General features: G+C 38.7%; 1 protein-coding gene across 1 annotated transcript; it reads left to right on the forward strand.

Annotated features, from left to right (window-relative positions):
* Positions 1–1,017: 1,017 nt before the first annotated feature.
* LOC116434308 (uncharacterized) lies at positions 1,018–23,358 on the forward strand. Its single transcript, XM_076372114.1, has 9 exons — positions 1,018–1,178; positions 4,774–4,893; positions 5,039–5,156; positions 5,644–5,890; positions 21,122–21,220; positions 22,258–22,348; positions 22,457–22,602; positions 22,887–23,019; positions 23,091–23,358. Exons 1-9 carry the CDS (start codon positions 1,038–1,040, stop codon positions 23,136–23,138), a joined length of 1,143 nt encoding a protein of 380 aa, XP_076228229.1. The 5' UTR covers positions 1,018–1,037; the 3' UTR covers positions 23,139–23,358.
* Positions 23,359–24,136: the final 778 nt, after the last annotated feature.

Here is a 24,136-nt window from a genome sequence, read left to right on the forward strand (position 1 = left end):
TAACGTTTAGCCCAAAATTCTTTTAGTGGTGCAAGGCGTCGAAGGGAACAACCAATCCAAGTCGCTCCTCCCAAAAAGAACAAATCTAAACGGTACCGTCCCCGAAGCAACCGGGAAAACAAATCGCCCGACCAACACAAATTGTATGACTTATAACTATTAAAATTTTTGTTAAACTGCCCACGCCGTAAGAACGTACTTATTGTTATCTCGATCCATGTATATTTGACTAAATCAATTTATTTAGGGTAAGTTGGGAAGAGATGGCCTATTTCTTTTAAAGAACTGTTACATCGGAAATATTATTAATACCTAAAAACAGAAAAATACATTTATGAAAGTAGATACATATAAAATATTTAGTTAAATAGGCCTTTATGCAAGATTCAATATAACACTAAATACATTCGAAAATATAAATATTTAACAATGTAAACGCAATCAGGCCATCTCACTTGGAATTATCCTAATGGAGTCGCAAGGCGATTCCAACAGTACTCGCGCGCACATCTAACCGTATATACCTTTCCTTTACCTTGCAATGGAAATTCAATTAATATTCTTCAGCTGTAACTTAAAAATATAATTAAACAGACAAATAAAGAAAAACAGAAAAGTTCGACTATGCACTATGCACTGTGCTGAATAGTTACACAATAAAGAGAAAAACAATAATGGGAAGTCGCGACTAACACCACGTCTGTTTCCACTCTGACACATGCAATACTCAACTAAATTCTGCGCATTTTCTTTGCGCAACGAAATAGCAGAGAGAAAAATAAAACGTTAAGAATCCCTTAGTTTCCTGGTGTCACCGGAATTGAATGTTTTATAAGTCTTTCTCTAGCTTTCAAAAATTTCTTGCAACATGCTGATTATATCGATCGCTTCCAAACAGTAGACATCTATTCGAACGGAATAGGATAAATTAGTTTCTTCCCGACAGGAAGTGAACAGTATGAATAAAATATGATGACGAACTGTAGTTGAACGATGCCACAGATTTACCGCGCAGACGTTTTCCGACATTGGGCGAGATGGACGTGTTCCGGAAGAACTACAGAGCCTATTGTTCTGTGATGTACATCACCGGACTATGGCCCTACGATAATTCCATTGTCACGAAGATACGGAGAGCTGTTTTCTGTGTACTCACGCTGACCTGTATGGTAATCCAGGTAATGAGGATCAGGGAGAAGCGTACGTAATAGCATGTAACTAATAATTTCTGCAAACCCATAAATTGACGCTTAGTAACCCAATAGTATTCCAGAGATTCATTCTGAAACTGATTTACGTACGGAATCAAAGAATTTATTTTATTTCGAAATCGAATTGTCTAATTTCAAGGTATGTTTCATCTAACAAATCCCCTTGCCAGAGATTTATAAAAGAAGTTTCTTTTAACTTAAGAACTTTTGGAAGAGTAACATAACAAACCAAATCTCTTCTACTGATCACTAATGATGACAAATCGTATTGCGTTGATAAGGAAGGGATTCTCGTGTAACAATTCCAAAACATTTCAATCGTATTCGAGAAATAACGAAGTTAGCGTATCTTTCAAGGTTACGCGTTAGAGACCAGCTATATTAACTCATTGCGTACTGGTAACAATAAATCTCGTTTTTTTATAAGGACACTTATTATTACTACTTACCAGAGCATTTAAAAAATATTCAATTTGATTCGAATTGATTATCTACTTAAAATATATTACATAACAATATGATGTCTGAATTTTTGTATATATAGTCATATAAGTTGATCTCATTGAAAATTACCATCCGCACAATTGAGTTTTCTGAAAATTAGTCGGTACGCAATGTGTTATTAATACCATGAAAGTGGCAAAACTAAGAAAAATGACTGTGGTACAGGCGTTAAAAAATGGATGTCTTAGAAATATTGGAAAGATAAAACTTGAATAAACTTAAATCAAGTTTAGTTGCGGAAAATAAATGTTTAAGCCGTAAGTGCAATAAAACCTCGATGAACCCCTTAACCTATGATTTCTTTTATAATTGCACCCACGACAATTATTTTCACATTAATCGTGTACTAGAAACAATGGAGAAATCCGCAGTCATCTGTATCTACGATTACTTCGAAGTGTATCAATTGATTAGAGAAACATTCATACCAGGTCATAAACTCGGGATTTCCAAAGGGTCGGCCAACCATGAGTACACCGGTCCTTACAGACAGGTATCAACCTGCGGGAAATCTCCGCAAATTAGCGAACCTTCGAGAAACCTCCTCCACACATACACATTGCCCTCACCCCCACTCGGAAAGGCGTTGTCTAAAGGGCATTAGCCAAAACATAGTATAGTGTAGTGGTGGTGGTTTACTATTAGATGATATTGAAAATGTGGATCTTTAGTAAAAAGAGAATTAGGAAAACAACAATATATTTAATAAGATAAAGGAAACAATACGGACAACACGTAAAATACAACACACGACTCTCGCACCAAAAATGTTCTTCTCCGCTGTCGCTCACCAAAATGTCCTCATGCACGCATTTCCACTCGCTTTTATCACACACCCCCATTCGCTCTGTCTTTCTCGCCCTTGCACCCTTCTCACTCGCATCTTTCGTCCATAGTCAAAATTCACGCAGTCACGTACACACTTTTCTCACGGTTCAGTCGCTCAGTTCCAGACACTCTTCCTCGCATTCTGTCAGCCACTCGAAATTGTCTAAACGCAGTCACACTATTTCCCAAACATCCCGGCGCCGGTCCGTCGCAATACGACCTGGTCGCCCTTACGCACGCACAACAAACCATTCATCCTACAATAAATATTCTCAATACTACAATAGCAAAGGTGCGCCGGTTGGTGTAAAAGCAAAAAGACAACTCATACTCAATCCAAAACGAGGTGTCGACGTCGGTGACGCAAAGACACTTCGACACTTCTCACTATACAGTAGGGCAGTAAAGTCACTTCTCACGATTCAGTGAGACAGTCAAATCATATTCAAAGGGACGTCGGTCCTTACACACACATCACACACTAAACATGCTGTTCATATTTTTATAATAAATTAAAGTATTGGTTATAAAGTAGCAATTCTTAAAGCATCCACCTTAAACATCTCAATATCCACTGGCCGTTAATTCAGGGAGTGGAGCGGGGCATGCAAATAAATTTTTTTCACATTTTTAAATAAACCGTTCGCTCCCGCCTCAACAGAATGTTCAAAAAATGCTTGTACAACATAAGTGGCGAATAGAACTTCCTAATCTGCAGGATATCAACGGTTGATTGTTTTTGCGTGCGATCGGTGTTGTCTTGCAAGTGGATGGCACCGCACAGTACGACTGCCTGTGGACAAAACCTCAAAATTCCATAACTCGGATAACGAAAATTGAAGGTTACCAATGCGTTGCTAAGTAGTCTCTGCTATACATAAAGGTTTCCATTTGAAAAATAAAAATTTTGTGCATATTAATTCCGTTTCTTTATTTACACAACGTTGGAATCGAAACGTAAAAAAGTATAACCACAATATGTTTAACTCAATACCTTACAACTTTTGTCAGAAGCTTGTTTTTCTATCACTCATACGTTTTAAGTTATGGAGTTTTGTCTAGAAAACAGACGTTTGGCTGCACTTAAATACTAATTCCTTCAACACGGCACATGATTCTGTAGGGCATTATCGACCGCCTACGAACCATCTGGGTCCAAACGATCTGGTCGTAACGGTCCGAGTATACCTGCGGTACCCACATATTTATAAACGTAATTATATAAAAATAAGTAGCTGCCCGATGCACACGCACACGCTACGATAGACATACATGTATACATCATTTAATTCCTCAGTACCAACAGGTTTCGCAATCACCGCAGAAGCTGTGGCCGAGTGCGGTCATAAACGTACATTATTTGAAAAAGTTGCTTAAATCGTGTACCCGTCAACATATCCAAAAATCACCGAAATCGGTTAGAAACTCGCTAATTTAAATAATCGCCGAAGATAAAAATAATTGTAAATATTTTAACAAAAAAATTGAAAACATTAAGCCTTTTAGTGCCAATCGTTAGAATTGTACCTAAGCGAAAAATATCTAACGAATTCGATGTAACTTAGTAAGGATTGAGAAAATATCATGAAAAAGAAATAAGAATTATATTTACAAAATTCAAAAACGAACATATACGAGAAAGTTCTTATTACGAAAATTACGTATAATTTGAATATTTAATACAAAAGATAGTCTTAGTTGACTGTTTCTACGTTTGTTCAACGCTGATACTGGGTTGAGTTATGTTGGTGCGAGTTAATGTTGTCGACTGACCAAAACAAGAAAAACGCGGTGTATTTATGCGGAAACTGAACTGCGACCGAGCGACCGATTGGCCGCCTGATTCGGTCCAGGCGACCCATCTCAAGACGTTGGAATTTTTCGTTCCTGCGTAGCCGGTGTTGGGGTAGGCACCGTTTTCGTTCGGCGCGTAACACTAATTTAGATATTGATTTTGCGAATCTTCTAGACGCAACAATAAATTTACGTATTCTCGCACTTGCATAATAATAATTCTCGAAAATTAATAAGTAAAAAAATTTTGAACAAGTATGTAACGTTGCTTCCATTACACGAGCATCCCCCCTTAAGGATTAGGGGAGTTTGGTAAACAGATTTTTTCCAAATTCTTACTCTCCCGTGAAAGAAGTTCTACGTTTATGAAGCAGAGTAATCGCGACGTATAATTACCTCGCGGTTTTGCAGGTTCTAAAGACAATGCACTTTTCAGGCGTGGACGATAACAATGGTAGAAACCACGATGGAGAACATACTTGTGCTGTTGTCGTACTTGTTACCAACATTATTGTTTTTCTTGCGATACGTTGGCTACATCACCAACTTTCCAGTAGTAAGTTCGAAAACATGTGAATACCGATTTACACTTCATAATGTTTCATAGTGTGATGTGTGTTGAAATAATTGCTCGGGTGAATTATTATATCTGTTAAGTACAGTGCTTGTAATTGTGCTGTTTCATTTTCATGTGGCTTCAGTTAAAAGTTGGGTTCGAAAAGATACAAAACGATTGCATGCGTCTGAAAGATCCAATCGAAGTGCATTTGTTAATGAAAGAAATAGAACAATCGAGACGCGTGCTCCTGACACTATTAGGTAATGAAATATTTGATGGACAGCTCTTTATTCCACTAAAAATAAACGATTACCCAAACGCCGCTTCTACAAATCCATCGAAATTCTTCACGAAGCAACGATTAAACATTTTCATACCTTTAATCAATTTAAGCATGGGCGAATAAATACAAATTTCAACAAATTCGATTAAATTATTTATTAGAGTTTATATCGACCATTTGATTCGACTTCCAAATATCCATAAATGTGTTTATTTATTAAACACACCGGTATTGGTGTATGCAACGCAATACTGCAAAAGACAGGAGACAAATTTGTCGGCCAAGCTACGAGATTGTCAGTAGATCCAAGTGATACGTGACGATCGAATTTGTTTTTAATTTGACAATTTCGTTGGGACTTATTAGCAGACACCATCATTTTATACAGATACTTGCATAGAAATCGATCAACGAAGACGATTTTTGTAACAAATACTCTAAAATGATATACATCACGATTGCAGCCTTATCGTCTATGGTAATAATCTTCGCCTTTGTGGTACTAGTCGTCCCTACACTATTGCAGTCTAAACTTCAGATACGTTATCTAAGACTGTTTGGATACTTTTTCAACCAGAGAGGTACAAATGTAGATTTTGTTTGTTGTATCCTCGTACTGGTAACCTCAGTCGGCGTGTTATCGATATCGTGCACTGAAGCGATACCTGCAGTTTTCGGTTGTTACATGAGCGCATTGTTCCAGATCGCCAGGTACTTTCAGAAAAGTTATTTGCAATATTTGTTAGTTACCCTCAGAGAAGTAATAAATGTTACAAATATAAACAACAAATTATACAGCAACGAATCAACCATTTTAGGTTGAATGTCATTGTTATTATACCAAAATACTAAATGATGTACATCTTCTCATATTAGCGTCACCTGCATTGAAATAAATAGCCCTAGGGTAAGTCGGGGAGAGATGACCCGTCTTTTTTGGAAGAACTATTACATCATAAATATCATTGAGTTCACAACAAAACATAACGTATTCATGAAAGTAAATTATAAATGCGAAGAATATTTATATAGGTTTTTATGTAAGATTCAGTAGGCAGTGGTGCACGGTTAAATTTTAACGGGCCATCCCCAGTCTATCTCCACCATTCACTGTGGTGATCTCGCTTCTTCGTACTATACTGATTCCCCGACTTTGTCAAGCCGTTCCCGATCACAGGAAGAAGACCGCTACCCCGCTCGCTAGAATTTTAATGCTGGGTCCCGGAAATTTTGAAATTTAAACGAGCACTACTGTGTCACTAAAAACAACTGAACAGAAAGATATTCAACAATTAAAATGTGATCGGGCCATTTCACCCGGAATTTCCTTATCTCACGAAGTACCTGGCTACTCGAATACTAGGATACTTTGTGAGATATCCAAATACCTACGTATCTCGTATATCTGATTAAAGGCAGTAGCTTTTCTTCGTTCCTCTTCGGAACTATTTCAACACTGAGTAATTACTTATATTATTGATTGCTTATCGATTTCAATTACATTGAAATATGTCTGTTATGCTAATCATTCTAGTCAACTTTATTTTGTAAATATATGGAATCCCAATTTATTTTTGGTTTTTGAGATATTAATGATAATGTGCTTTATGGTTTTTAACGGAAGAAATTTACTAGTTTAAAAGATCTTTAGTGGTGTAACTATATTCTCGTCATTATACACTTTAATAAACTTTTCTCGACTCTTATCCATATCTTCTTGTATTAAGAATTTGTATGAGCTTGGGTTTGAAAAACTCCGTTTTGTCATCACTTGAGTAATAGTGTGGTTAAATTTTTATTTCCGGGTTAAGAAAAATTTTAATACAAGAGCAGTCGTATCGTTTAATTCAATGATAAACATTCCTGTAATCTCTGTTGATTAAAATTTTGAATAGACCATAATATTATATTTTTTCACAATTAACGGAACCAAAATATAATGGAAGTCCTGAAAAAGTATTTTTCCGTGTATCTCAGAAACTAAAATAAAGCGGTGCTTTTAAACAAACATCGTTCAAATTGAAATTGGAACAATAGAGTTGTACGAAATTGTAATTTAATGACAAATTACGCAAGGAGATTCAAATAAAATAGTTGATTTGATCTTAAATTATCTTTTATCGGCTTCAATTATCATTAATGTAGAATTGAAATTTAAGTGAGTATCTATTCATATCTACTCAGATTGCACTTTGTGCAACTGAGTGAGAGAATATAGCAAGGATTCGTTTACCCTACATGATAAAACTAGTGAAAAGGTCTAAAGGGGTATTCTTGTTTGGAGAGACCAATTTACGATTGTTTTTAAATTGCAATTAAACAGGGAAGTAATAAGGTGATGAAGTCAAAAGATGCTGCCACAGTTTCATTGTGTGGATTTGGAAGAACTGAGCCCTTCTTGTTTTCGTAACATGAAAACGTGCTCTTCTGAGCACCCAACGGTAAATACATATGTAGAATTGGGACAGTGTAGCGGTACTTTAACGTCTAACAAAAAGCTTATTAAGGAGATAAAGATAATAACGTGTGTGCATTCGTTGACGCTCGCTGAGGATTCACTCTTAAAACTCATTCGCATTTGACTTTCGTCGACTACCTTGGATTGTCTTGTCTGACTAACCTCTGGCTGAACTTTCACGCGCTCTTATTCTTCATCCCCATTCGCTCTTACCTTCCTATATGACCATTTCTGCTCATTTGCGCCCTGTTCCTTGCATCTATAATTACCATACGCCTCTCCGGTTAGCTTCATCGGTGAAAGTTGTAAAAGTGCACAGGGACAAGGGGACTCTTCAACTCACGACAGTCGGACTTTGGCGCGCACCAATAACTAATTTAAGCCACCAATTAGCTACGAAAATAAAAAAAGGACGTACACGCTTTGCTAATCGCGTCATTTTCACAGTCCAGTCACTCAGTTCCAAACATTTTTCTTTCGCACCTCTTGAGCAACTCGAACTTATCCAGTCTGCAGTCATACTTTCCCTAAACATACCGGCGCCACCCCGACACAAGACGACACCAACCGTGTGTCCAAACAATCGTTCATTCTTACCTTAACACATTGATCGCCGGCGGCCTCAGAGCCGTTCACAGCCTAAGCGCCGGCACCGTCTCGGCCGTTTAAAGCCCGAACACCGGCCTCTTTCGCTTGTCTCTGATCAATGAGTAACCAAAAAAAATATTCAAAACATTATACATTTTCGTAAAATGGTAGATTTTAATTGCATGTTCGTCATATACAATTTAACGGAAATGACAAATAGAAACAAAATCGAAATTTTTAATTTATAATTATAAAAAAAATGCAGTTTTTTTTTATAGTGGATTATTACATATATATAGCATAAACAGAAAACAAAAATATTAATATTTACAGCAAGTATGGTATTTCTCGAAACATTGTCCAAGATGTAAGGGTACTAAGCATTCAGCACACATAAAACTACTCTCGCTTCTTTTTTTGGCAGCGGAGCAAACTTTACACAGACGTCGTAAATATTGATTTGTTTTTCCTGATCCAACAATTCTGGTGCCTTTATGTTTCTTCATATCACCCGAAAGTCTCTGAGGGTGATCATATCTTGATGTACGAAGTGTAGGTACAAGTACAGAAGTATTAGAAGTGTGGAGGGTTCGGAGAAGTTAAACCGAAGACGATTGGTGAAGTACGGTCCTCAACACAGTTTGCCAAAGGTCGGTGTCGCGGAGGTTCGTGGTGACGTCGGTCGCGGGTGAAGAAAAAGTGAGACCTCCTAAACTCTCCCCGGAAAATATATATTCCTCTAAAGAAGGACAGAAAGATAGGAGAGTAGGAGAAAAACGAGAAAGAGAGAAACGATTCAAAAGACAGAGAAGAAAAACGAGGAAGAGAGAAAAGATCCAAAAGACAGAGAAGAAGAAAGATGATGGTGAACAGACAAGTAAACAAGAGTGTCGTAAGAACGGTGAAAGTTTCCAGACCTGCAAGGGCCTGCCCCTCGAACTGGGCAGTTCCGTGCGAGGCCTGGGAAACCTTCGGAAAATTCGAGGGCCCGCGCGGGTCTGGTCGCCAAATGTGCGATGACACGAAACAGACTCGCGCGGAAGGACAGCGTTAACGGAAAAAGAATAGCGAGGAAATCCAGTGGCGTAAGGCAGCTTTTCGGCCGCCACAGAAGTATCATTTGATAAATCTTGAGTATTTGCGAATTCTTCGATCCAAGAACGTCCAATAACATGTAAAAATTTTTTATATTTTATAATGTTGCCGTTCAACCTAATATATAACTGAAATGCATTAAACATTGCGCAATTTAAAAGAAATAAGACTGTCTTCTTTGTCCATTTCACCGTTTTTCTCATGATGAGATAATATGACAAATACTGATCTACCAAATCTACACCCCTCACATATTTATTATACTCCATGGCGGAATGTGGTTTTATAATTTCTTGTTTCGTTTTCCAGTGTATTTTTTTTAGTGTTCGTTAATTCTCCCGAATGTATCGTGAAAACCATGTACACGATCTTATGTTTCGGTTCCCAACGCCTGTATTAAAACTTCACCCTTTCTTTCACATGTATAGCCTCCAGTTTTCAATCTGAGATGCCGTAAAGACTCGGGAACACCTCTAGTTACTCGGAGTGTACCGCAAACTCGTGTACCATTTTTTATAAGCAATTCTGCGGTATTGATACTATTATAATAGTTATCCATGTATAAGTGGTAACCTTAAAGATATATTTTTATCAAGTAATGACATTATTGTCTGGTCTAATTTTTTACCTTCCGCACAGTATATTTTCATGTTGCAAATATATCCACTTCTAGCTTCCACGCCATGGAATAATGGATTCATCATTATTCGTATTGTTTGATTGTTCGAAAAATGCCACATGTTTCAAATCTGGCGTAATCTATTACGTGCCATTATAGTAGAGAACGATGGTGTTTTCGTATAAAACTCTGAGGACCAGTAATCATCTTTTACATCTTTCTTTACCTGGCCCATCATTATAATCATGCCCAGAAATTTTTTCATCTCGGCTAGAGTAATATCTGTTGGGTTATTAGTCCGTAAAATAACTATGGGTGGTGTTCCGTCCGACGCGGAACAAAACGGAGAAAATCCTCGAAGGTTCGTTTATGATATGGACGTGCCAACAAATTTACTTTCGGGATTAGCTTTTTCCGAACTCAGTTTATTTATTTTAGTTACAAGGGGCAATTGCACCCTAAATCAGGAGAAAATCATTTAGTCAATCCGCGCGTGCCCAGACAATAGTTTTGGAATTTTCGTCGTTCGTACAGACAACCGACCATATCATAAACCGGGAATTTCCGAAGGGTCGACGCGAACCTCGTTCGTAACGGTTCCGCCAGCCATGCGTCAACTTGGAGGAAATTTCCAAGGCATCGGCAAATCTTCGAGGAACCCTCGCACGTGGTCATTGCCCTCACTCTTGCACCAAGAGGGCAGGCCAAGGGGCGTCGTCCAAGACGCCCCCGATTTTTGGAATTATGTGCTGATTGGGTATTTTCAATTTCCCAATCAGCGCACCCGACACAAAACCTGTAGGTGTCGTATAAAAACACCTACAGGATCGCACTCGAAAGGAATTTTCGCTCATACAACGTTCAGTCCATCGTTCGGGACACATAAGTCGCTCAATCGTTCGGAGTGACGATATCTCAGAGATTTTTTCTCATTACACACATTCAGTCCATCGTTCGGGACACATAAGTCGCTCAATCGTTCGGAGTAACGAGATATCATTCATCATTCAAACAGTAGTCAGTCCATCGTTCGGGACAACTACAACTAGTGATCTGATCTCAACCAGTCGGAGATCAGAGTTGAATCAGTCGATTTCTGAAGAAATTCGTAAATCGACGCGTCGCGAGTATTAACGAGACCTAAAGTTAAAGCTGGGATTTACAACCCCAGCCGAGGAATTTAATCCGCGTTAGTATTCGTGTACGTGCGACGTCGCATTTTTCGGTACCTCGAGCCGGATCTACTACGCAACATTTGTTGATCCTTCGAGCCGGATCTGTGACGGTACAGGTGGTGCACTATTTAGTAACACTACCGGATTAGTGATAATGATTTATTAGAGAGTAAACATACTGCAATATTCAACTTATATCTTATTGGATACCGCACACCGGGACGCATCGCGTACGCACACAAGCCGCGAGAACACGCGCGAATGTCTTTTGTTTAGCAGAGTGGGTAATTGTTCGATCTTCATTACCAACAATATAATTCCACTTTGACATTTTCTTCCCCTTACTCATCTTGTCCTTATTTTGCTGGTAATAGATGTTGGATTCATTTACCATTAATTGAAAAAAATCATTGCCAATAAACAATTCGACGACTTCTTTTACGCTTTTCTTATCAGTAGGAAAAATATTTGGACCAGGTTACGGGTTCAGCAGTAAAATCTGGTATGTTATGAATTTTATCGACATCTGACCATACTTCACTGTAACTATGCGATTCTGTAGACATTTCACAATCACTGGAATCATCGGAATCACTTGAATACTGTAATGGAACTGCTCTTGATCTTCTCCTTGGACCCACATCACTATCACTGTCCTTGACTTCTATATTAGAATCTTCTGAATGTATCGAATCATCCGATAGAGAGTCAGCAATATACTCAGTAATAATTTCACTCAACTTATATGGGTAAAAAGGTACAGAATAATAAGATTTGTTATACTGTTTAACCAAAAGCGTAAGCATACGAAAAATATACTGTCTGTGTTCCGTCGCGGAACAAGGGACCCTTCAGTATACCGAGGACCGCGGCACGTCGATACACGGTTCTGGTTTATGACACGGGCGCAAACACGATCGAGCGTTCGGAACAGTTGATCCGGGGCCCGGCTTCGGCCATTGTGCAGGTCAGCCTCGCATTCTCTGTCCCGTACAAAAATCGCCCCTGTTATAAACCAGACGAATTCTCGCGTAGCGGCGAGGATTACCCGCGGCCATGGGTACGTGCCCGTACTTAGGTAGGCACGTACACATGGGCCCACGTAACGGGTTTTCCTTCGCTGACTCACCGAATGTACGCGCAACAGCGAGGACTACCTGCGGACAAGGGTGCGTACTCGCATCGGAGTACACCCTTGCACGTTCGTCAAGTAGTGGGATTTTCTCCCTGTTGCCAAATGTATTTTTTATCCAAAACTTCGTCGATCTCTTGTTCCCACTCCGTCAGCATCCCCTTCCGAACATCCGAAGGAGGGGTAAAAAAGTTTACTTGTGGGTGCAAGAGTTCCGACGTAGTAGAGTCTACAACACGCATTCGACAAGAACAGTTCACTTCCGATAGTTCACGACACGCATTCGAGAGTTAACGACACGCATTCGACAAGCAGACTTCACTTACCGCGTTCGACAAACACAATTCACGTATTACCTTCGAGTCTATCACACGAACGACTCGTACTAAAATCTCGATTCGAACAAAACGTAACGCGAAGACGCGACCACTGCTCCACCGACGGATCCAGGTGCCCAAGATTAATTTGGCGGGCATCACGCGTACGGTCTACGTAAATTCGCGAAAACATTCGAGTCGCGATCAAACGTCGACCCGTCGATCGTAGCGTACACTTTCTGGTTCTGCGAACCGGAGCTGTTAGCGCATACAGTCTGCGGAATACACTGCTCGAGAGTGATTCTCGCTTGGATTGTTTTTGAACCATCGTATACATTTTATTTTTAGATTATAACAAATGAAGATCAACCTTACCATGCCAAGCGAATGCAAATCGATGTGTAAAACACCCATACCAGCAAAAACAATTCCACATCATCGTGGGATCGGCGCTCAAGCGATAGATCCCGAATCCCGCGTTTTCACGGGGCCGGCGCTCAAGCGGTATACTTCGAATTGCACGTTTTCACGGGGTCGGCAATCAATGTGTTAAGAAACAAAAGGCGAAGAAGAACCGCGTATCACGACGAGCGCGGCAGATTGTATGAAAAAGTATATTGTGACTTCTTCTGAGGACGAAGAAAAGTATGCAGGAATGGCCGAATGAAGGATGTAGCACGCCAGTGGCGGTAGATACAATGTATCGAGATCGAGGACGACGAGCAGGCTTCGGTACCTTCGCGACGAAACAAAAAGACGAACGACGTCAACGTGAGGGTAGAGACAGTCAGTCGTGTTGTAACACTGGCAGGAGGAACACGTCATGCCTTTTAGCGTTTTTGTAAAATTTATTGATTACATCTAGTAATTATACATAACCCGGAGTATCAGTTCAGTGCAACCCCGACCCTACATGTATAAGAAAAATAATTAAATAGGTTCCCCGCGCAAGAATCAGTATACCACTGAAAACCAGTAAAAACATACACATATTTGATAATTTAAACGAAGTCGGCACATCTCACCCGGAATTATCCTACCGTCAGATCACACACTGAAACGCTATAAGTGTAGGACCCTGTTGTTTACAAGGGAAGAATGCCTTATAGGTAATGACAATTAATCCGTGTCGACAAAGTTAAAGCTATTTTAAAACCATAACAGACCATACTGCGTCCACTTGCGGAATTCTCAAAATGCTATGAGCAATGTGGAATCCTTTTTTGACCAATAAAATAATAATAACAAACTTACTGTAGACGGTTCGCCCTTTTGCGTGTCGATACTTGAGGGCCTGAGAGATAGTCCAGGCCCATTGACTAATTTATGACCAAGGGGACCACCATGACCTGGGTCACGTGCGCTCTCGTCTGAAGAGTTTTCCTTTTTAGAAAAGCAACTGAGGAAAAGCAGTTAGTCGCCGTTCCTCGTTAGAGCCACATCGGGTGATAAATATATTTAACCTGATTACGGACTTACTTCTTATTTTAGTAGCCCTACAGTTTTCAGAAGTGGGATCTGTGCAGTTTTAGGTTGGTGCGTGATAAAGAAAACGCGATCAACTACTTTAGGCCGGTTAACACTGTGAATGTTGTACGTTTTAGAGCTTTTGAATTTTTAGTTGTACTGCGTCGTGGTTAGTGGAACGAAGAATTTAGACTGATTTTTTTTATTTTCAAAGATTAGTGAACTTTTAATACGTGGTCATATAATTTAGTTTGAACCGTGATACAATGTCAGGAAAGAAGAACATGAATGACTTCACCATGGCAGAATTGAAGGAGCAATTAAAAATTAGGAATCTGCCTGTGTTAAGCAACAAAAACAAATTGATCGCCCGGTTGTTCGCTGCTGAACCGGATATTGAAAATGCTCTTTAGAGGCATTCGAACATGGAGCAGTACGAAAACGCCCGAGCCTCAATTCCTCTAACAGTTGAGCGACCGGTGAGCGAATTATTTACACCTGCCAGAAGTAGTGTTCTCGATACAGAACGCGAGATGGAACTCCTTCGTCGCGAGCGAGATTTATTACAGCGAGAATTAGAATTGACTAGGCGAGAAAGGGATATGACACTGACTCCACGGAACGTAGAGTCGACCAGTGCTAGTCTCCGGTCTACAACCAGTCTTAGAACAATTTCAGACATTCTTAGCGAATTTTCGGGTTCCGAAAATGTTGAGATTTGAAGGCAGCAGGTACAACGGCTAAGGACCATTTACCAAATGGATGACGGCGAAACAGCAACCGTGATCACGCTATATCACCGGATAGATAAATTGGCTGCAAGAAGAGAATTCGAGAGACGGAATTGGCAAAGAGACTGGCCAATCGAATTTTGATCGACGCGGAAGAACTAATTGATTTAGTGATCGACAGAGTACCCGACGCGCGCCTTCGAGATCAAGCGCGAATGCAGCGTCTCAAGACAGCCGAAGATCTCTTAGAAACCTTTAGAAAGCTTACGTTGCGAGATGACGCAAAGAGTGTTCGGGAGGACAAAATTTCAAGAAAATCGGTTCCTGCGAAGACGACAAGGTGTTGTATTCCCAGTCGTGGAGATGAATGCAACACTTAGTTATTTTCAAGGGAGGTTTTATTATAAAGGTTTTCGACGTGTGGTGAGGTCGCCTTTTACACTGTGTATACGACTAAGATCTAATTTTGATGGTTACGGTTTGACAGTGCTGAACCAAGTCTGCTCGCAGGGTCGATTTAGTCCTTTTTAAAAGAAAAAATAGGAGTAGTGGGGATGAGATAGGGCGACAATGATTCGGAGTTCAAGGGGTACGGATGACTCGAGGATCAAGGTACATGGATGAGTCAGTAGGAGGTGAGAGTTTTAGGCGGCTGAAGATAAGATAGAAACAGAGGAAAAATAGGAAATATTTAGGGAAAGGATAACTATTGCGAGGATGACTGTCACAGAAGCAAACATGTTTGTATAACTATGTGTCACAGCAGGCTGGCATCCAACAAAGGGACGCGCAACAGCCGAAAGAGAATCGCTGTTACAACTGTAACGAAATGGGACACTGGAAGAAGGATTGCCATAAGAGAGCGAGGAAGCTGTTTTAAATGTGGTGCATCGCATCACGTTAGAAACTGTCGGCAAAATGCAACCGGCCAGGTGAAAAGGTCATCATGGACACCGACGGCGACGTCATCGTCGACGGCACCAGGAACCTCCGTGAATCTTCTTCAACCAAGCTCTCCCCAGATTCCGTTCATGGTGCCGGTAACGTTCGAAACTAAAGACAATAGCGGTAGTACTTTTAATTCTGCCATCACGGCAATGATCGATTCCGGTTCGCCCGTTAGTTTGATTCAACAGGGTCTGTTACCTTCTACCTTCCGATCTGATCCACCGGAATCGTGTAACCATTATGGGATCAACCGTTCACCTTTAGATATCGTAGGGGTTCTTACGACCAAAGTTGCAATTGGCAACTTAAAGTCAGCCATTAAATTTTTAATAATACCAGATAGCGCCATCACATGTTTTGCTCTTCTCGGCAGAGACTTTGTTTTGTCACCATCAACTCGCATTAGTATATGGGAGAGAGTTTCGAAATAGCATCAAGTGGCGAAAAGGATTGTGCTTGGGAGTCTGAAAAGTTGATAGGATAAATTTCACAAATTGAAACACCCGGTAAATGGGACCGCGTTTCAGGGTCAGCGGAATGCGCGCTAAATAATACAATCTGCAGGCCAACGGGAGAAGGTTCTTTTCCCGACTATTATTTGGGACCAACCAGATGGGAGCAGTAAACAATGATTTGCGAGTGGTCTTAGAGTCGTATTCGGAAGGGGACAGAGACTTTCCCTCAATACATGAGGAAGCCGTCGGAAAAATAATAAAAAATCAAGAAGGAAATAAACAGGCTTACGATGGAAGACATGAGGCATCAAAGGAGTACCAGGTGGGAGACTGCGTTATGGTTCTGATGTTACGCCGGGGATGAATAAAAAACTAATCCCAAAATTTAAAGGACCGTACGTTATCAAGAATGTTTTAAACCGTGATAGATATGTAGTAAAGGATATAGAAGGATTGCAGCCTACGCGTATACCCTTTACTGGGGTTGTAGGCCTGGATCAAATAAAAAATTGGATACGTTTTTAATCATTGCGCATTAATGTCACTTTTCATTTAATTTTTTATAATTGTTCTATATTTTTACATTGTAATATACTATACTTTGTTCGTTGTTTGTTTTAATACTTAATGTAATTGGTGTGTGAATGCTATAATAGACTCAGGAATATTGTATAACGTATGCATTGTATAGAGTGTGTATTCGGTATTTTATTTATGTATAGATTATAGAATGTATCATGGAGACAGTTTATTATTGTTAAGTCATTCTTATGTTTAGGATTTTATTAGCACTTTAACGTAAGCACTCGTGACCAAGGACGGTCACTATTGTCAGGAATGGCCGAACTGTAGACGGTTCGCCCTTTTGTGTGTCGATACTTGGGAGCCTGAGAGATAGTCCAGGCCCATTGACAAATTTATGCCCAAGGGGACCACCATGACCTGGGTCACGTACACCCTCGTCTGAAGAGTTTTCCTTTTTAGAAAAGCAACTGAGGAAAAGCAGTTAGTCGCCGTTCCTCGTTAGAGCCACACCGCGTAATAAATATATTTAACCTGACTACGGACTTACTTCTTATTTTAGTAGCTCTACATTACAATTTGGTTGGAGCGTAATAGTCCTAATATACGTGAATGTGGTTATTACACATAGTAAGGAAGGAAAATCAATTTTATCAAGAAAAGCTTCAAAATCACTAAGACAAACTATTATAGACATTCACATAATTTCATTACTGGCCAAAAGGGAACATTTTCATTTTCCATGTGGCTATACGAAATTACAAAAATATTGGCACGCTTGTTATTTACGTTTGTTGTTCAAATAGAAAATTACTTCATAAAAGTACTGTTACGTGTTCCAAAAATGTAATGTAAATTATAAATTCAAAACATTAAATTCATACTTAAACTTTATTACTTCTTAGAGCAATCTGAATAGAAAATCCTCCAAAAAATTGCCTCTCTAAACGAAAATGCCCTATTTAGCACTTTGAGTGCTGCCCAGCGTAAAGTGTTGATAATGAAAAAGGACGCAAAATTAGTAATGAGAAAATGAGTTTTAATATTGCGAGCAACGTATGTACAAGCAAAATTCAAAACATTAGTACTATCCGAGTACGTGAAGCACATTTCTAGAAGACGCGGCACTTGAAATGCTTATGAGGATTCGGTCATCTTTAAACCCCAACAAAATATTTGCGAGGGTAAACGAATTTCTCCTCTCTTGTACGAGGGTGGGCTAAAAAGGTTTACCTTTATACTAATATTTTCAACCATAGTAGAAAAATCTGTATAAAACTAAATACCTCTAACATATAATATATCTTTACTCCATGATAGCTGTCCTATTGATAATGTGCATATGTAGTTGTTTCAAGACTTCTTTATAATCGGTTTACGTCAATATCATGAACGAATTTAGTAATTATATAAAAGGGAGCTTCATCGTTGATTTTGATGAGCTTGGAACAGGGAGACAGAGGCGAATCGGATCGGATCGGATTTACAAGCGAAAAACAAATAGTTAAAAAGTCAGAACGACAATGTTTTCTATTAATTTCTGTTAATACACATTCGGTTTCAATATTAGCAAAAAGAATTTTTTAGCTTTTTAAATGTTGCGATTAATATTTTTGAATGGTTTCGTCAAGGAATGTACGCGTTCTCGTACGTTGACGCGATTTCTCCTCGTGACGGTCGGGTGCCCACCAAATTAATTTTAGTCACTTGAGTCCGGCAGTGGAATAAGTGGTGTACGTATCGTTGTTTTGGCAACAATTGTTCGACCGTGGAGCACGATGTCGTGTCGCGTGGACATTTCGTTTACGTTACACTTGTTCAAAAGCGCTTTTTCGAATGTGTCCATCGGCACTCTTGCACCCTTGAGGTAACGAATGTCGGTCCTGACTCACTGAACACAAGGGACCAACCTGGAGGGTGAGTGCAGAAAGTCGATAATCTTTTTTGAGCGCATTGACTTGCTAACACCGCAAAGTCCCGTTGCCTCGGTTCACTTGCAAGTCCCATGTTGGCGAGAGAACCTAACCGCTACCTGTAAATTGCGTAGTTTCTGACAGGAACATTTTTTAACAGCGTGTATGCGTCCTAATTCGGGTACCATGATAAGCCGCTGGCCAGACCCCGCCATTCCACCTCAAACACTCGGCCGTTAACGCCAGAGTCATAAATCCAGGGCGGGTGTAACTGTTACAACTCTTTCAGGGATCGCACGTCTCGCTTTCTTCACGGCGGAACAGTTCTAATTCACTCTAGAAAATTTGAGGTAAATCGGATACTTCTCATTTTTCAGTTTTTTGCTTATAAAAGGAAGATTTTTAAGTTCTTAAACAATTTGTTTACTAATATTGAAGCTGAATGTGTATTGATGACGAAGTTGTAACATGTAATTTTCATTCTTAGTTTTAACTATTATTATAAAATCAGTCATTGACATGTTTGTTACAAATATTCTAACATGTAACACTAAATTTATTGCCACAGGTTTCGTGAGACGACTCCTCGCAAAGATTGCGGTGAACCCAAACTTTTGAAAGTGATTGGTTACATTTTTCTTTGCAATAAATGCAATATTATTCTTTGCAAGATCCCGTATGTATGCTATTAATTCATCCTTCCTTAGTAGTCTTCATTCTTCTTTTAATAGTGTCCTTCGTTGGACTAATCTTTAAGCCCTGGTATTGCTTTCCAAGAAGTATCATTTTATTGACAGGTGATGTGAAATGTAAAACTGGTTTCTTAGTTATTTAATAAGTCTTCTTTATAGGGTTGTACAAGGTATACGATAAATGCCGGAGCTTGATGCATGGTCAGTCTTTTGTATTTATATCTTATTATTATATATGTGTAAGTAATCTAAAGTACAGTAAACAGTGAATTTAGATTCCTTAGAGACTAATAATAATCAACACATTTGAATTTCCAAGCTTGGCTTGCCATTATAAATGTGAAATTCAGAACAACGTATTTTCGACTAGCCGTGAATTCGTTGCGTTCGTGTCGATTCTAACGGGCGCTGGTGACAAACAACGCTTTATAATAATTGAAGATGAATTGGATTAAGTATAGGGAAGGTGTATAGTAATATGGATGGCCAACATCCTCTTCACCATAACAACGTAACACATATGGCCAATATTCTTATTTTTATCCAAGTCGCCTCAGTTTACCCTATGTTACCGAGGACCTGATACTGAACGATTCTGTTTCCTATATATGTTAATCACTCGGCCTCAGTTCCTAAGCTTCGATGTTACATACTGTATTCTATAAACTATGATTAGTTCAGGCGTGGTTCTCTTTCTTTCGTCTCACAGACAGATGTTACTAAGAAATCGATATTTCGTACAATCCCCTCCTCTTCACAGAATGTTGAACTCTTTTAGCTTCCGTGGAATTCAGGAAAATCCATTGGATTCAAACAGATAGAATTATGTTGTCAATTATGACCTAAAAGTGTTAACAGGTGTGGGGCTCCGTAATCTTAGTCCTTTGCTACAGCTACTCACGAAAGTGATCAAACCAATACATTTATAATTTTCGAAGCATGAAATTCGTACAGTGGATTCCAATGTGGAAAGTATATAATTCTGTAATATGTAAAAAATTGATTCCTGAAGACTGTGTGAATAAAGTCAGAAGAAAATCGGACTATGTGAATACAAGTACCAGAAAAAGTATTAAAACTACATCCTTTCTGGGGATCACAAAATTCGAAGTTAGAATTTGTAGAACACCGCAACGTAAATTCGATACGAGACATAATCATAACATTAAATCATAACAGAAAGTATGCGAGTAAAATGAATGTGACCGAACGTATATATTGTGCGTTGTAAAAGAAACGTCTGTAATCAAAATATGGTTTTACTCGAAAAAAATTCTCTTCCTCTCACATCAATATCTCGGAAAGTAAGGCTGAGCGACGATAATATGTATAGGGAAAAGTTGTTCAGTATGATATCCCTGATAACATACTTCAACGTCACTGAGATCTGTGACGAGATCCCTTTTCTAAATGATTATTTTATGTTTCTATCGTGAATGAAATTTTTTATAAAAATTCATAGGCAAATGCAAGTTATTCAACAAATGTTCTAGTGCTCAGTGTATTCGTATACGTGAAACACTGACGAAGAGGTAATATCCACTGCAAAGAAGTGATTCCGAAAACGAGATCAGTCCAGAATAGGGTATTGACGAAAATGCGGCAATAGTGATTATACCGAAACCTAAATATGTAACGATAAAAGTAATGAATAAAGGTTTCTTTTTCTACTGTTCAATGAAAATATGCTTTCTCGATCATTTCTTATCAAAGTGAAGGAAAAAGCCGTCCACCCTCGTACTAACCGAACATGTTGGTTAAATTAGGAGATGAAAAATGAAATGTGCGATCAGTAATTTTAACGATTTCGATATGTTTCTCTTCCACTAGCTACCGACTGGAAAACGCAATCAATAGATCTGTAAAGTCAGAGACGCCCATCGAGATAGACATACGGTCAACCGTGGAAATACACGAGAGAGCTTTGGAGTTGGTACCCACATTCAGACGTTAACCTTTGGCATTCTGAACATTTTTACATTATTTTAAATAAATGTTATTAAAATGATTTATTTTAAACATCTTTTATAAAATGTATGTAGCAAATTTTTCTTCGCTAATTAAATTGAAGAAACGAAAATTGCTATTAAGAACTTACGAATGTCACACGACATTGTAGTAAGAGAGAATGGGGTCAAATGTAACACTGAAAAGTTGGATTACAATTACACGAAAATTATTATATGTACAACTAAAATTTTTAGATCAAAATCTTACATACCAACTGATGGTAATGGACACTTCATAATAGTAAAATGACCATTATTACCCAAGTTATTAATAATCACATAGGATCAAGAGTCACACAACCATTTCTTGCAAATCATTACTTTCATTAAGCCAAATTGTAATAGTAAATGGGAACAAATGAAATAATTGTGGTTACGCACAGAAAACATTAATACATAAATAAAATTTGTTGAAAAGATATATTTTGATTTAATTACAGATTATTCGATTTCATAATTTTAGCAAGAGCATAAAATATTTTGCGAATCTTCATCATCATCTATACCAGTATTAGCATTTACTACAACCGAAATTGATTGTAGGATTACCTTCATGTATGGCTACTAATGATAGAATCGCCTCAACAACGTGACAGTAACTTTGGAATATCAACAAATCTGCTTGTTCATTATGTACATTAGTTCTTAATTGAAAAGCTTTATTATGCGGAAATAAAAAAATTTTGTTTCCATTTTTAATTATTATACTTGCAGTAGTTTGAGACATGTCATCCATTGTATTATATTAAGAAGACTTTCACCCCCTGTTACATTTGATCCGAGTCTCTCCTAGTCGTAAATAAAATTTATATCAAGACACACTAGACAAAGGAGTGCAAAGGGTTAAGGCAATCACTGTTAGCTGCACGTTCCATTGCGCTTTAATTACGTGTTTTATTTTTTTGGCATCGAACGATCATCAACATGATGGGACATTTATCGAACTCGTGAACGAAGAATGAACAGGCAAATCGAGACAGATATGATGGTACAATATTTAGTGGCTATCATAACAGTCGTCCTGTCGTTCGCTGTAAATTTGTATCGTGTAAGTATGATTGGGAGATCATACGAGAAATAATCACGTCAGTCGACAATCGTGAATTCATTTTATTGTTCCGTCGGAGGAAACATAACTCTTTTTGGCACACGACAGGTCTACCTGGTGTTGCAGAACAATCACGAGATAGAAAATGTGGTCATCTCCGTGCTAATTTTCTTGGTGCATTTCATGATTATGCTGATGAATAATTATAGCGGACAGAGGTTGATAAACAATGGCGTAGATTTCTTTCATAACACGTAAGTTAATGATTCCATTTAACGGACAGTTACTATATCTGGCGAAAAGTTTTCAGTTAAAAAGGACAAACTCGTCCGTGATATCATGGCTACTAATTATTTACACGAATTCATCGTCCCTTTGGAAGTTTGCAATATTAATATCGCAATTGTTGAACGGTCCAACAGTCCATTGAAATATTCATTCCTAATTGGATATAAAATTGTGCTTGATTACGAAACCACCTTCCACATGAAAATGTGCCATATGAAAGATAATGAAACAATGCTATTGAATGAAACAGATACGATACGTTCTGGTACTGCATACCGCTGAGATCGCAGAAACTCTTATTATTTATAATGATGAGAAGCATAAACGAAGTGAAGTGCAATCTCGCCGGCTTATTTGCACCGTGTTACGAAGGTTTTACAACGGTAATTCGTTGTACTTATATATTATTTTATGGATAATCCTCGAGCACAAATATAATAAGTTTCTGTTTCAGATGATGAGCTCGTCCTTCTCGTATTTTACCGTCATCTCTTCAGTGTAGTCGAATGTTTAGAAGCAATGGGCCTTGGTCGTAGTGACTACACAGGATCAACACTCAGATGCATCGTGTATTATGGTTCAAATGCTACAATCTCCAAAATGTCTTTCCGAAGAAGACGCACTCCATTAACAATTACATCTGCGCGTACTGCTCTGTGTGGGCGAAAAATATGTCTGTGTATTTATAGAACGTATTTTGTTTATCTATTAAAACACGTTTCAAACCATTGGCCGCCTTATAAGTTTACTCCTGAACACTTAATGAAATTTGGACGGGATACATGTTGTCCCATTGACCTAATAATACATGTAATCTGGGCCACACTTTCACCTAAGAGGGTGAAGATTACTCACCCTTGGCAATATGAATTTTACTTACAGCTTGCGGGTAAGGTTATGAATAAAAACATTATTACTGAAAGGACAAAGTTTATTGCTTCTCGTGGAATGACGAATGGCCAGGGAGTCCGTCCTAGCTGACACAGTGAATTCGACTGACTGTCCTGCGTGTGGAAGAGCCTGCCTTCTTTGTGTGCTGCGTACCGAAAGACTGACGCCGCACAGTGCGGACGCATGTGGACAAAAACCCAAAAATCGACTATGTTTTCACATAACGATAATTGAAGGTTACTAATTTGTTGCAAAGTAGTCTCTGCTATAAAAAAGCGACTTTTGTTGGAAAAATTAGCGAAAAATAACCTCTGTTTAGCACGTTAACGTTACAATTCCGAACGTTTTTAACGTTTTCCGAAAACGTTATGGTTTTCACTGTTTCCTATTCTGTGGATATCATACTGTGGTAATGGGTTTATTTCAGTGTGAGAATAGATATATTGATGAGTGATGAATGTGTGTGCAATAGATGAACGACGCGACTGTGTGTGTGTGAACGCGTTTTGAATAAATGTTCGAAGCATTATTCTTTTCCTACAATATCTTCACACATTAAGAATAATATATTTGTGAACAGATTAAATCTGCCTATCAGGTGTACTAGAA

This window comes from Nomia melanderi, chromosome 11 (assembly GCF_051020985.1).
Source record: "Nomia melanderi isolate GNS246 chromosome 11, iyNomMela1, whole genome shotgun sequence".
NCBI lineage: Eukaryota > Metazoa > Arthropoda > Insecta > Hymenoptera > Halictidae > Nomia > Nomia melanderi.